The sequence below is a fragment of the Melospiza georgiana genome, chromosome 7 (assembly GCF_028018845.1).
Source record: "Melospiza georgiana isolate bMelGeo1 chromosome 7, bMelGeo1.pri, whole genome shotgun sequence".
Lineage (NCBI taxonomy): Eukaryota > Metazoa > Chordata > Aves > Passeriformes > Passerellidae > Melospiza > Melospiza georgiana.
Genome location: NC_080436.1, coordinates 11,092,561 through 11,108,280, shown reverse-complemented (window position 1 = coordinate 11,108,280; position 15,720 = coordinate 11,092,561). Strand labels below are relative to the sequence as shown.

At 41.2% G+C, this 15,720-nt stretch overlaps 1 protein-coding gene across 2 annotated transcripts in view; it reads right to left on the bottom strand.

Moving 5' to 3' along the window:
• Nucleotides 1–15,720, bottom strand: part of MYO1B (myosin IB) — a 106,219-nt gene that overhangs the window by 86,607 nt on the left and 3,892 nt on the right. For both annotated transcript variants that reach the window (XM_058027582.1, XM_058027583.1), the window contains exon 2: nucleotides 4,512–4,652. In XM_058027582.1, coding sequence (XP_057883565.1) covers nucleotides 4,512–4,646 — 135 coding nt within the window. In that variant the 5' untranslated portion in view covers nucleotides 4,647–4,652. The remainder of the gene's footprint in view (nucleotides 1–4,511; nucleotides 4,653–15,720) is intronic.

Below are 15,720 nucleotides of genomic sequence, written 5' to 3'. Positions count from 1 at the left end.
GAGAGGGAGTTCAACAGAACAAGTCAAAAATTCATCAATCACACACCAACTGAATTTTATGAATGTATTTATAGTTTTCCATGTGGTCTGCAGGTCACACATTTTAACCACACAAACTGCTCCCTGAAACCTTCAAATAATCAACATTGTGGGATTCTTTCCTACTTGCTAATGCATTGCCCATGAGCCACATTTTACTTCATAAAGTTAACGAAAGACTCCCACGGGCTTTTGTTACCAACAGTTACAGAAAAGAGCTTTTGTGGAACAGCAATGCAAATTTTATCAATGTAAAGTTTAAGAGTTGCAAAAACAATATAATAAACAATTACAGCTTTCTAATGAGATTTTTCTTGGTCAGACATACCTCAGACATTTCCAGACATGACTAAACTCTAAGATTCCCATTTCCAATTAACACATGCGTGTTACCCAACAAACCCTCCCCCTCCCAAAGCCACTCAGCATGAGATTACTGCAGAATCTGATGGTCTTTAGTAGAATATTTGGCCTAACTCCAGCTCCACCAGCCTTCATGCTTATTTTTATAGGCACAGCCTCCAGCTTTGTGCTCTAGTATGTAACACAACACCCAAGTCTATTAAACTTTCCATCAAATACACATAAAATTGAACAACAGGTAATCAGGCCACAGTCTGCTCCCTCACTCTAAGGAGGGAGCTCATTGCCATGTTTGCACCATGGCATGAAACTTTGCCAATGTCCTTGAAGGGCTTACAGTGCCTGAGATGATACAAAAGGGCCATCAGAGCTAAATGCTTCTGCAAAGGGAGCTCTGGTGGAGATGATCTAGAGTTTCAAAGGGGAAAATGGAGCTGGCACTAGGATCTCCAACATCAAACATTCAGCACTGAACATAAAAACTGTTAAAGAGACTAGAAAAGGCAAAAAATCTTCTAGTGGAATGAGCCCAACTATCTTGTCATCCTTGGCTATGGGGAGGGGAGAGGTTTGGCATTGTTCACTGATGGCTCGATCTGAGTCTCACGTTTCATAGAATCACAGAAGAGTTTGGGCTGGAAGGAATATTTAAAGGTCTGTAGTCCAGTCAATCCCCTCTGCAATGAGCAGGGACATCTCCAACTAGATCAGGTTGCTCAGAATCCATCTCCATGGTGATCTTGAATGTTTCCAGGGATGAGGCAACTACCACCTCTCTGGACAGCCCATTACAGTGCTTTACTATCCACATCATAAAGAAAATGTCTGGCTTATTATCTAGTCTAAATCTACCCTCTGAGTTTAAAACCAATATTCCTCATCCTGTCACAGAAGGCTTTACTAAAAAATCTTGTGCCCATCTCTCTCTAAGTCTCCTTAGTGAGTTTACCTACTAAGACTGGCTAACAGCATCATGCAGCACCTGGCCAGCCTCACAGCATCTTCAAAGCTATCCATGTTACAGGTCTCATTCCTCACAACAAACCCTTCTGAAGGTTACAACTGCAACTCCCCTTAAAAACTAACATGTGTAGCACAGACAGAGCCTTCAGTCTGCAGGAAACAGCTTAGAAAACCATGCTGGGTAAGCCTGGTTTGCTGCAGCTTGACTTTGTTCTTTAAACTTGAGCACAACTTCTGGCAATGCCTGCAGTGGAATACTGACACAAGGGCTGAACTTGAGCCCACAGCTCAGCCATTAAAGGACAAATCCATTCCTACTGCCCTCTGAAAGGATCCTGAGGGGTCAATTTCTCTGTGCAGCTTGTTGGAGCAGCAGAAATCTGCAGTCTTGGTTAAGCACCAGCAGCAGACCTTCAGTAGAGCAATTTGGTTTCCCCTGGATGCAAACTACAGATTTTACATGGTAAAACAAGCCCTACTTGCAGGTGTAACAGAGGCTCCATTGTGCCCATCAGAGTCTAAAACCAGAAATGCCAAGTGCAGTTGCCATGAGTGGCAGCAGCAAGGAGAAGATAGAGAAGAGTTTGTACTTGAAAATTAATGTGGTTGTTACAGTGAGCACCATTCCAACTGTTACTGTTTTACAAATTTTCTAAAATATGCAAAAAATTTGCAAGGTGGCAACACCCAGCAGATATGGAGAGGAGACAATATTCCTCAAGTGATTTTGTAAATAAAACCATGCAGCATCACAAGCCAAGTAGCTTGCATACTTGGTAGCAGCATGTGGCACAGGCATGAACATCTCTTTTTTCCACCATTGTATGTAGTGAATGTTTTAATATTTGCAAAGGTCATTTGGCCTTCATATTCTAGATTCACATACAGAGCTTGTAAGACCTTGAAAAAACAGACTTTCCCACCTGCAAGCCAAAGGATCCTACATTGCTAGGGAAAAGTGGCACCTGCTATCACCTACCAAAGCACATAATACAGATAATTAAATTGCACATCAGTGCCAGGTGCAGCAGAATCAGAAACTGGGGGAAATACATAATTCAATGTCACCATCTCAAAGAAATGTGTGTTTGAACACACATTGTCAACTAGCTCATAACAGCAGATAACAACAAAATAGAAAACCCATTTGCTATTAAAACATTCAGTTTCTTTCAAGAAAAAAAACTATCTAGTCTGACATAAGCAGAAACATGTAATTAAATGCAATCCATAGTAGCTGACAGGAAAATCCATAGCAGTTGACTGGAAAAAAAAAAAAAGAAACCAAAACCCCCCTTGGGAAATCCACTTGCATAAGATTTATAGCAATCCTTCGTAAGAAACTGCACAGTCCAGGGTGCCCTCACAAAACAGGTTTGCATCTTTAATGCTTTAAAGAAAACTTTCAAATATGACCCAAAGATTGGGCTGGGCGCTGCTGCCTCCTTTAATCTCCAGGCAAACATCTCTTTCCTTTTCTTTTCCTTCATTTTTTCTTGAGTTGAATGGAATGGGATGGTTCAGAATCACCCACTGTTACTGCAGGCACTAGGAATAGAGTATTAACCCTAAAACTGATGTGGAACATATTAAGCATATAAGTCACTGACTGGAAAAAAAAAAACTGAATCCCAAAAGAGACAGCCACTGCAGTTATTGAAAATGAAAGATTTGCCAGAAACAAGATGAAAGAGCAGAAAAGAAAAGTCTGATATCTACTTGTTTGTATCAACATCCAAGGGTTATCCATAGGGCACAGAACCCATTTTCAAGGAACAAGGAAAATTCAAGACACAAAGTTTCACAAATGTAACTCTCAAAGGTATAACAGAAATGTAAAAACAAAAAGGTTCATTTTTTTAACCATTGAGGAAAAAATCTCTCCACAAATAAAGATCATTTTGGTTTCTTCTTCAACAAGTTTTTCATGGATACTGAGAGTCTTTTCTTAATCTAATTTTATTGTTTAATTTAAATTGTCAGTACAACCTGAAGGAGCAATCAGTGGAGATCATACAATAGCATTTAGGAGTATAGTAATAGGTATATTACCAACCTAATGCGTCCAGAAAAGGGAGCAGGCCTGGTTGAACAAGAAAATTGACAAGAAGGACATGGCAGACAGTGAATAGCAGGGGTAGAAAAGCACAGACTATCACTAAGGGATAGAAGAAGCAAACAAAAATAGCACAGATCCTCCCATACCTTCTTTCCAATCTCCAGTATAATGAAACCATCATGGTTCAAATGCTCAGCAAGAATGAAAAATATAATCACCCCAAAACTTAAAAAGGGGAGGAAGGGTAAATTATAATTAAGTTCAGAACACCTATTTGATTTGAGTAAGCTGCAGACACAATTACTTGCAGATCACAGATATACTTTGGTTAAATATTTAGGCTCACCAGCAGCCTTGGAAAGTCTCTCCAAACCATTTAGTTCACACACCCTAAGCAAAAAAAACAGATACAATACCATGCACATTTTAGCAAAAGTGGAACAAAGAGATGAAGCAGGAAATGAAAGGCTTAACTGGAATCACCATTTGTCTCTTCATTCCCTGCCTTGTGTTTCAACTGCCAGTTCACATGTCTCCTGCGATCATCACTCAGAGATTAATATGCCTGAAGACTTTGATTACTTCCACATATATCCAAGCTCATTGTATTTAGTTTAAAACCCAACCATTGTAATAAACACAACCCTTTTTGCAAATCAAAGATAGAAGGCAATATTTAATTTACCCTTAGCATATTCTGAGCATGTATTGTTTCTGCTTCAGCCCGCTCTAACATCCTGGAAGTGCCTTCCCTGTAAATGAATTATTTATAACTGCAGTGCCCTCTGACAACAGGAGCATCAAAGTTACTGCCAGCAGCAGTTCTGGAACTGTTCTTTATGAAAATCACAGGTCTCCTATGTCGTGTAATGGAGAAACAGAAAAAGGAAAAATATCCCAGATGGGGAAGATCAAATGCAAAGAATGTAGTACAGGAAAGGCTAAAGCACAAGTAAGGTTTAAAACATCCCTAATACAATAGATAATGTTCAGGCACTCAGTCTGTGTGTATTCTTATAAATAAACACATATCTTAAGAATGACAGTATAGCTCCCCATAGGATGTTATTTTTTAACATATACTCACATAAACTTCATTGTGATCAAAGCGCTTCTTCAGGTTATTGATGAAGGAATCTTCATCAAGTGGCTCTAAAAGAACCATATCTCCCACCCCAATCATGTTGTCTAAAAGCGATGTCTTGACCTCCATTTTGGCCATTTTGTCCTGAGATAAACGAAAAAAAAAAACCAAAAATAAAACAAACAGCAAAGTTTAGCTCAAGGTTACTCTAATTATTCACAGGCATTATCTAGTAACACAACTTCAGGAATAAAAGTTGAAAGAATGCTACATTAAAATTATGTTTCCAAGGAACATTCTCAAGGTCATTGCATCTACCCAGGTAGTCCACATGATTCCGAAACGTAACTTCTAATAGTCAACAATGCCTTCTGGTCCACTTGACATTAAACATGAAACTACTAGAAACAGGAGTGAAGATTCCAGTGGGCATCAAAACCAGAGTATTTGGATGATTTCAACACATTATTCAAGTGCATGCAAGTCTGTGTTTTATCAAAAGCTTCATCAGAATCTCCAGAAATTAAATTAGAATTCAAGTTTGTCAATAACTCTGAGTTTCTTTTTCACACTTACTTGCATTTTTCCTCCTCCATTAATATTGAAATGGAAAACAACTCAGAGAAACCGCTCAGAGACAAAAACACTCTATTTGATCTCAGTTCATGAACCGTGAGTTCTAAAGTAGTGCTGGTATTGGCTACATGAAGCTACCAAATTACTTCATTCACTTGTAATTTTGTTGCTGGAGAGAACATTTTCACGGGGCAGCAACAATCCAGCTGATAAGTGGAGACACTGCACGAATATACTCGGAGTGGCAAAGGCCAGAAGCTGGGCTTGAGCAGGGGACCAGGATCAAACAAAACAAAGTAAGCAAGCCCGATAAAGGAAGTCATTTAGACAAAGAAGTCAAGGTCAGGCCAAAACTTGGCACTTATTTGATCCTCCCAGCCTTTTATGCCTCCAATCCAAACGCTGGAGATTAGTGAGCTCCTCGGGAGCTCTGGGCACACAGCTGCTGCTTTCAGCTTCCACGAGGAGACTGGAAAATGGATGGATTCACGGTGGCGGCCACAAACAGGGAGCCAGAGGTGAGAGAACAGCTTTGCTGACCACACAAACCAAGGCCCAGCCACTGCACAGCTACAGCCACACAGAACAGCAGCTCAGCTTCAGCTGTCAGCTACAGAATTCTATCAGGCTCTCCTTGGTCCCCCTACCACTGCCATGCATTTTAATTCTAAATATTTTTTCTTGTTTCCCAAAGTGCCATTGAGCAGCTATTACCTCCTATAACCAGTGCTACCTTGCCACAGTACCTCTCCATGAGATCACTAATTTAAAACAAGCAAAGTCTTTTATCTCTCCCTTCTCCCTGCAGCCACAACTTCATTAGAGGTAATTTGATGTTTTTCATCAGTGAGTGACATTTGAGGGATTTTAGATCAAGACTTAAGTCTTGCTTGATGTTTTTCCAAATTCAACGAAGAGAAGCACAGCTCCACAGGCAGCTAGCAAAGTGATACAAAAAGATCCCCAAAACCTGAACCAAGCCTGGGAATTACTAGAAATTCACATGGAAATGCAAAACCAGTGCTGAACTATGGTAACCAACCAAAGCTGAGTCAACTCTGCTAAACAAACAAAAGAGCATTTATTTTAAACAGAAACACTGGACAAATATTTTTGTAGAGAAAGATACTTTTATTCTTAAAAGTTCACCTCTCTGAATCACCAAAAAAAATTTTAAACATTTGTAGAATCTTTTCAGAGGTATCACTTCAACTTCTGCATCCTATTAAGAAAAATTCTTTAAACTACCAATCTTGTTTCAGCGACCTAATTACTTCCCATACATCGACTAATGCTCAAATAACTTTTGAAGGCTGAAAAAATAAAGCCCTTCTCAAGTATGGAACTTATTAAATAATGGGTTTGTGGCCAAATATATAAAAAAAAGCCAACACAAAATCCTAATAAGGGCAATTTAAACCTAAAATTTAAGTTCTAAGTACAATACCTCATTTACCATTGTGAAATTACATACCACCTACCACACTTCATGCATCACTGCTTGGGAATTTCAAGAGCAAGAGCAGTCAAACCCATCAAAAACATCCATTTATTCCCAAATTCAGCACCATGTTTTGCAGAAGAGGTGTAGGAAGACACTATATCTATTTTTATAAGTTGGATCAAAAAGTTGTATACAGATATTGACTTATCAATATATTGGAAAAGTTCCATTTTATGGTCAAAGGTTAATTTTCAGCTTGGTTTTTTCCACAATAATTTACAGCATTCTATGATTAAAATATTTTTCATCAACTTGCAAGCCAGAAAATACTAGAAACCCAAATGATGAGAAAATTAACAGGCTGAAACAGCTTATTGAATACTGATTGCTCAAAGCCATTTTCAATAGCCTAGCCTTTGCAAAAATCCATTAAAGATTACCTCCTACACTTATGTATGATTCAAGAGTGTTCTACCACAGCAGCATTGTTGGCCTTTGCTTTGGTGGAATCCAATCTTAATCCCTGCTCTGGTTTAGCTAACAAAGGAAAATCCACCCTGTGGGATAATTTGGTTGTCTATCTGAGGTAAAAAGTGGGGGGGGGAAAAAGCACTGCTAAGAGAAACCAACAGTGTTTAAACACATATCAATTAAATAGGACTTAATAACTGAAATTATTCTACTAGAAGAATGTAGTAGAAGATCAATATATAGCACTTTCAAAATACCAAATGCTAATTTTAGAACTAGCTTTATAAAAAATGTCAAAAATCAGCACACTTCACAGAAAAAAAAATAATCAAGCCCTTGCAACATTACATGGCTAAACTTCAGAAAAAGCTCAGAAATGCAATCCAATTCCATGTCCAAGTATTTGCCATACACTCAAAGATGCCTTGCAGCTGTTAATATTTCCCATCAGTGCTGCTGACAGTGTGCTCACCACAGTTTGGGAAGCAGTGGCAAACATAAAAGCAAGTGGCTTCTACTCTTAGATGTATTCACACACCTTTAAAAAGATGAATGCTACTCAAGAACAATTTACAAGAACCAGATCTAAGAGAGGGATGGGACCAGAACCTGCTACCAGTGCCTGAGACATCAGGAGGATCAGATTCTTCCTTCAACATTCTCTGGTCTCACCCATATCCATTTACCACCCGAGGCTTCTCCCAAATTGACCCTTCTTGTCCCTAAAGGAAAGATCAGCAGCATTCCTAAATATCTCCTTTTTCTGTAGGCAGCTGACAAATCTGTTCTTCCTCCCCTCGGTCTCATATCTAAGCCCTAAATTCAATAGAGTGAGAACATTTGCAACATGTTTCCATTCTCAGAAAAATATTTTAAAAGTCAATTCAGTAATCCTTCACAGTTTGATCTGTTTTATGTTGGACAACATGCTTGGGAGGAGAAGTGCTGGGCAGGCTGTGTCTTTAAACTGCTTTTATCCACACACTCCCACGCCACACAGAGCCTTTTAAAACACAGACTGTTGTATCCACTGCTTGCAGTGCCTGGGATTGGGATAAAATTTACATTTTCAGTGGAATCTAAAACCTTCTTGCCCCTCTTGGCCACAAGGATGGCAAATTAAAAATCACAGCATCCCACAGTCACAGCAACCCTATCATTGGCCATTTTCTGGAAAAAGAGCTAATGACAGCTATAAATAGAAGAGAATGCAGAGAACAGGCAAAAACCCCCAAAGCCTTGCAGAATTAAATGCACACATTCTCCAGGGGGGAAATGAAGTAATGCCCTGTTATTGGCATACAGCACCTTATGGAATTGTCCCAGGTTTTCCACATCACCCTCCAACAGCAGAACAGCAACAATTGTCAGCAGCTTCCTACAGCTGTGCAGCCCTTAGCTCACACTCAGGAGTTTGCTGCACTGGAATTATCACTGCCTGCAGAGGTGGCTTGGCTCTTTTTTTTTCTTTCCAGGCATTGTAGCAAGAGGACAATTTCCCTACCATCAAAACCAACACAGATGTACTCACATATGCTTCAAGCTCTGCTTATTTAAAAACAAAACCAAACATTAAAACACCACAAGCTTTTGGTTTCACCACAACCAGCTTGCTCCCCTTTTCTCTAACTCTTAACAGGAACAACGTGCAACATCAGTAATTCAATAGTGGAGTTCAAGCTGATTTCATGTTCCAGGCCTGATCCTGAGCCCGTGCCAGGCTGTAATTATGCTTGCCCACCCCTCCCCTGTTTTCTCTGTCAGGGAGCAATCAACCCACACAAGGTGGGGACATTGACAGGCCACTGCTGCAAAAAGCAGCCAGGGACACAATGTCATTATTTGAACAAAACAAAACCAAAAGGGGCTGCAACCATCATCTGGTGCTGCTGCTCCAGATGACAAGCTTAAGTACCAATTTAGCAAGAGGCAGGATTTAAATTTATCCTGTTCTGATGCCCCAAAGGTGGAAGTTCATTGGAAACACCCTGTGCTGGTTCACCAGGCAAGCTGAGGCAGACTCTGCAGCTGAACTGCTACAATGCCCTTTTCACTCAGAGCTGCATTTCCCTACACCAGCATGTGTGAAAAAGCGTTGATATCATCCAGAGGAAACCCCTGCTTTCCCTCCAGATCCCTCCCATCTGCTCTGCCAGGAACACCTGCACCCTCCTTCCCAGCTGGGACCGCTCTCAATTGTCGCTCTGACACATCCATGTCCTGTGGAAAAGAGCAGAAAACAGCTCCGTGTTGCAGCCCGCTGTTTTTCCTGCAAGAAAATGGACTTGAGGAACGCGACAGACGAATTTCAGGAAGGAATGTTAATGGCTATCACAACATCAGTAAAAGCACTCAAAGAACTAAAAGGCTTCCTCTGACTCTCCATCTTTCCTTTTGGTTTTGCCAGTGTCTGGATAGCTTCTGAATTCCTTCCTTTCTCTGAGTCCTACTGCACAAATCAGTGCTTTCCAAACTGGAAAAGTTTATAATTTGGAGCTTTTGAATTAGCTAGTGCTTCTCACATCTGACCTACCAAGCAAGAGCTGTTATTTGAAGCCTTGTGCAACCTCTGGTAAATTTCCGTGGGCACCCAACATGACACACGTGTACCCCCCGGGTTCCTTGAGCACTTAACAACAACCAGCCCCGGTGAATTACAAGAGTAAAATGCGGCATTACGGGGTGTTTTTGCACCGGGACCGCAGGAATGTTTGCATTCAGCATCAGCTAAATGGGAACAGCCCTTCAGCAACATCAGATTAGGGCAGTTTCGCACCAGCGACTGCAATTTAGATGACAGAAGATCTGACCAGAGAATTCCACAGGAGAAACGAATGCTCCACTGGCCTCTGCTACCAAACACCACACATTTATCTAAAGATTGGGTAATTTTCAAGAAAGAATCAGGCCACTTAAGGTACTGTTGAACAAACAGCTGAAACCACTGAGGCAATATTATCTTTTAATAGTTTAACAATGGAGGCTTAAGTGCAGTTTAGAAAAACTGATAGTGGGATAATTAGCCTGCATTAGGACATGTACAAAATGTTTGCTGGGACATCATCTCCTCCGGATGTAAACAGTGGATGAAACTTCCTTCATTACCAGGACTCAGGTTCTTCAAAAATGCACAAGTGAGAGGTTTGGCTGTTGCTGAAGTTAGTTGGGGCTTGTTGGGGGGTTTTAGGGTTTTTGTTTTGGTGTGGGAGGGGGGTGTTTTCTCTTTTATTTTTACATTTATTTACAGCTTGGTTACAACGCACACTAAGCAGTAATCTCCCCTAAAGTGAGAGAGATGTTTCTCTCATGCCTCTGTTCATATTATGATGAAACTATGAACAACTCTGGTATCACCAGAAAGGTGCACAGTATCTTACCACAAAACCAAAATCACATGAGCCACGTACGCAGAAGATAGAGCTTTGCCCTCTTTCTCTTCCTTAAAAAAACCAAAACCAACTAATTCAGCAGCCTGAGGGGGCTGTGTTTGCATTTCTCTAAGGCTACTTTCTGTTATTTTTTTCCCAGTGGTTTGAATAACATTAGCATGGATATTACCTGCTCTATGAGACCATGGGGTATATCTATTCTATTATTCCTACTTTACAGTCCCAGCAGTACATGTCTTCAAATTACTTCTGATAATTATTTTGCAACCACAACACAATAACTGCCACCAGTAATCGCACTCTGGGGCTGATCTATTTCCTAAGTCAACTTTCTGCCTTACTTTAACTCATCTGGGTCAGTCATCCAGTCACACCAGGTTTTGGGAAAATCATTTGGGTCTTTCAATGTTGCTAAGGCACTCTTTCTTTGGCAGCTGTGAAAATACTGTCAAAATATGTCTGCTGCTCCATTTTTACCCTTAAAATGTTCCTTTACATTTTGGATTATATTGACAGGCTTGAAAGATTATAGGTGTGAAGTGGGATTTCATGCGAATGGTTATTCTGGAGTCCATTTTTTCTTTTTTTTTTTTTTTTTTAAATTAGTTTAATGGGGATAACACCTTGGGTGTTTTCAATGCATCTAGAAATAGATCTTCACTACCAAGGCTATTTACAGTCCAAAATTCTGGTTAAAATCCCACTGAGTTCAGCAGAAACAGGATCCATGGTGGTTTCTTATATTTAGGCTTTTCTTAGTCATTGCCCAGCCACAGAGTTTTATAATCATTCCTGGTCCACATCTACAGAAAGGGATAAAGCATTCAGTAACAAAGGAAGTCAGTTTTTTGCACATACACCTTGCTAAGGTTTCCTTCAGTCTTTTTCAAAATAAGGAACAAAATGTGACTGCAAAGTTGACAACCAAAAGTTGTCAAAGGTCCTGCCTTCTCCCCCTAAACCCAAGACTACATCTCAGACTGACAGTGGTTAGACAACACAACTTTGAAAAAGTTGTCAGTAAGGGATATGGACAGATAGAAAACACTCTCACTGTTTCAGAGAAGAAACCAAAAAATCTTTTACTGCTGGACAGCCAAACTCCACTAAGCAGTGGGTGCCCTTTTAAACTGATTATCTTTATCTTTCATGCTGCCGCTTAAAGCTTTCTGCCAATTTTGGGGGATGCTGCCCAATCCAAAGGTTACATTTGCAAAACAGAGGCACAAAAACCAAGGCAGTGTTTATTTACATTAGGGGATCTTCTTTGTTTGCTCTATGTCACACACCAGAGCTTGCCACCTCACCACCAGAACTTGGGTTCAAAAGAGCTCTCAGTACCAGATCCCCACAGAACACTTTTACAATCAATCAGCCCCCACAGAGTCAGATAATTTCTTTCACCTGAGGTTTCAGTCCCTCGGGAGCCATCCAGCAATCAGCTCTAATCAAGACCTTCGACCAAAATAGTGTTTTTATTTTCTATTCCACACAAGCACGTGGGCAGAAAGCAAGCCTTGCTTTCCTGCAGCCAGCACGGGAACCTCACATCCCTGACAGAGGCAAAAGCTGCTCAAGGTGGAGCAAACACACATTTACATCATTGGTGAGGCAGGTACTCAGAGATGTCCTAATCCTACAGGGTTAAAATACCAGAGTACACGCTAATCTGCTGCTGAAATGCTTTGTTGCCTGTTAAGCAGTGGGTGATAAGCCCTGAAGATATGCAGAAAACGAAATAACAGGCCAGGTAACCCAGGCTGCACTCAGCTGCCAAGAGCAGAAGGAAAAGCAGCCTCAGAAAGTCATCACAGCAGTCAGTGAACCAGGCTTAAAACCGGTCACAGGTGAGCACAAACCTATTCAGGGGCTTCAGGAAATCCAGATCCCAGAGGAGGCATTGGTGCCTGTGTCTACCCAGCATCAATCAGCCACAGTAACTGAGCATACATCCCAACCCCTAGAGCAGTTGGCACTCACAGGTTTCACAGTTTCCATGCACCCATATCATCTTCCAAGCAGTAAAAGTCTGGGTAAAGCAAAAATTTCCCTGTCCTTTTCCATTTAAAACAGCAGGAAAAGAAGTCACCCAAACACCACCCCAAAGGTCTTAGTCTAGCCCATTGCAACTTCCCCTCCTGAAAACCTCACTGATGGGGTCCTTGAAATATTTGTAAATAAGGTTTGGAATGTTTTCAACCCAGTATTTTATGAAAATGAGACAAATCATGCCAGCTGTACATCTCTTAGTCTACACATCTACTCTCTCAGACACATCTAATGTTGAATTTCATTCAAAAGGACAGAGTAAAGGACAACAGAACAGCTGATTTTGCACACAAAAGCAGGCAGGAGAGGAGATCTGAGCACAAGCATTCCATCAGAGACACGGGCTGAGAGGAGAACAAACCCCTCATTAAGTACCACAGAGCAGAAAAATTGCTCTGCAAAATTCCCTAGCTGCAGAAAAAGCTTCAAGTGGAAATTATTACTTCTTTGCAAGTCAATCCATCACAAGAGAAAAACCTGCAGGAAGTCAGACATGACTAGTCTCATTTCTCCCAGGGGCAGCTGCCAAGGTAAAACAGTAGTGCAAGGCTTCACCCCACCACTTGCCATCACTGATTATTCTATGCATCCATTTCTGTCCAGCAAGACACTGCTATCTTTCAGTAAAGGGAGGGAATAAAATAATTTGGATGCAAGTGTTGTGGGAAGAGGAAGCATGATTTGCCCAAACCTAAGATTTAAAAAAATCTAAGGGAAGGCAAGGCTTAAATAAATTACATGCACTAAGACAGGTTTGCTCGTCTCAAGCAGTTGACCTATATCCACTGTTTTGTCATTTTCATCCTCAACAGTAATTTTCAGATAGACACCTGGAATTAGAGGATAAAAGTCATCAATTTCTAAATCCAGCCATCCCCAGCTCTTCCTGTGTATTGTACAAGAGATGTTTCAGACAATGGGAGCAGTTCATGAAGTTGCTTTTCAACACACGGTAATCACTCTTGTCCAGATGTCCCTGAAGTTAAAAGCCAGCAGACAGTGTTTTTATTAACAACTAGCATGATAAACAGAGATTTTTCCAAATAAAATAGAACACTTCACAGCTTTAGAGAGGGACACCTTCTTAAAACATCAATAGAAAGCAACTCCCTTCCACAGAGGGAAAGCAGCCGGACCTGTGGCAGGCAAACTCAGCACACACTCACAGCTACTGAGTTTCCCCTCGCTGGTTTCAGTGAGAACTCTCATCTGGCAGCTCATAGGAAGCAAAAAGTTCTATTCACACGAGATACAGGCAAGCTCCCCGTGTTCCAGAAGTGTTACAAGGCACAAGGAGCTCCAGCTCTGCCCTTGCTTGCCAAAAGATTTTCCAGGGTTTCTCCTGGCGTGAACTTTGTTTCCACAGAGCCCTGCACTCTTTGATCACTGGAGGTGATCTCCAGAGCCCTTTTAGCCCCGGCAGCCTGACAGACTGACAGCCTGTGAGCTGAACAATGGTAATTGAAGCTGTATCTGCCCTGTGTGCTCCAGACCACAGCATCCTACAGCCACAACCACTGCACTGCTCCAGAGTGCCATTATTCGGCTTTCTCCATGAGAAACAGTCCTTATGCTGTGCCTTAGTCACAGACTAAATTCATTCCAGGTCTGCTAATAGCCACTTCTTGCTTTTGCTAACAGTGCTGGGGTTTGGCTTTGGCTTTAAATTTAAATGCATTTTCTCCCTCACAGGGAAGTATTGACCAAGGTTTATGTCAATTGACTCCATTCCATGTAATGCACAGCCCATATTACCTATTTCCCTCTCAGTGGCTTTTCCTTGACCATCCCAATCACCCTTTTCTGCTCCATCTCCTATTTGAGCCTATTTGACCGAGCAAGGTGTGCAGACGATTCCTGGTATATCATGGCAGCAATATTCCCTCATCACTACCAGGAATATTCCTTCACAGAGAGAGGGATCCATTTTCACCCCTTCAACAACTCTTTTCCTTCTCAAAGGTTCACAGGGAATTAGCACCTCCCTTGCTTGCTCTGCACAACAAACCTCAAGTGCTCCATCACTCACAGACATACTCAAACACTTAAAAGTTAGGAAGGGTCTCCAGCCACTCCAGCAACCAGGTGTTTATCTTGTAGCCTTAACTACTCCCAAAAATAATCTGCCTTTCAACCTCTGCCGTCTTTCTGCTGCCCTGTCTCCAAGTCTCTCTTGATGAAAAGGTAGAGCAGCTGTTACTTTTGCTGGAAGCTGGACATCCTAGGTATCCCTTCTTTCACATCAGGTAAGCATGAGCTCTGCTAGGAGGAGCTTTCTTCTCAGCCCTCAAACAAAGCTCTAGCCAAGCTATTAAGTGAACTGGTTCCCAGAGCCACAGAAAAAATGGCATCTCTTCATCTCTTCCCCAGTGTCTCTATGTTAAGTTGCTTATTTGCTTCCACAGAGAAACAGTGGAGAGGATTAACAGCAACTCACTCCCTTTAAGAGCTCTCCTAACAGCAGAGCTGACTTCTCGCTACAGTGCCATCCACAGAGCCCTTATGCCATAAGAAATTTAAGGATACCTCTTCTCTAAAGTGATACCCTTAATTGTGCTTCAAATTGTTTTAACACAAAGGCATTAAAACACAGAGAGTAACAGTAACTTCCTTTGTCTTGTGCTTTCCCAAGGTACAGAATTCAACCCTTCATCCCCCAGCAGTTTCCTCATTTCTGAGGTGCAGGTTCTCAGAGGTTACTGGCAAGGATTTTATCAGGACACTGCATATGCTCCATTGTGCATAAAAACTGGTGGTTACCTTAAGGCCCAGGATTTCAAACATCTTCAAACACCAGTATAGTCTTGTAGACATAAGGAGAACAGACTCCATTAAAAAAAATGCATATAAAAGAGTAGAAACTTCACTACCTGGGGTTTTTCCATTGCAGCAAAGCCTACAGTTTAATTATTCTTATTTGTAGTTGTATATTTGTACTCTTATTGCAATTCAAAGTACCCCCAGAAGCACTTTGGAGTGTACAAACGATGAAAATTATAGAATATTACAGAAAAAGAAGCATCAAGCAAACAGCAAGAGAGCTCACACACAAAGCACATTTGTGGGCCCAGGAAACTTGTACCACTGCTGACCAGGCTGTGGCCACACGTTTTTAAAAACTGGTTTCTGCTTACAGTAGGGAAAAATGAGTCTTTCCTTGCTGCCTCCATTTAAAAAAAATAAAGAAATCTACAAGAAGCACTTCTGATAGTACAACACCCACCAACCCTTCTGTTACTCAGCACCTATTCCTCTTTTTCTCCTTGATATAGGCTCTTACTTT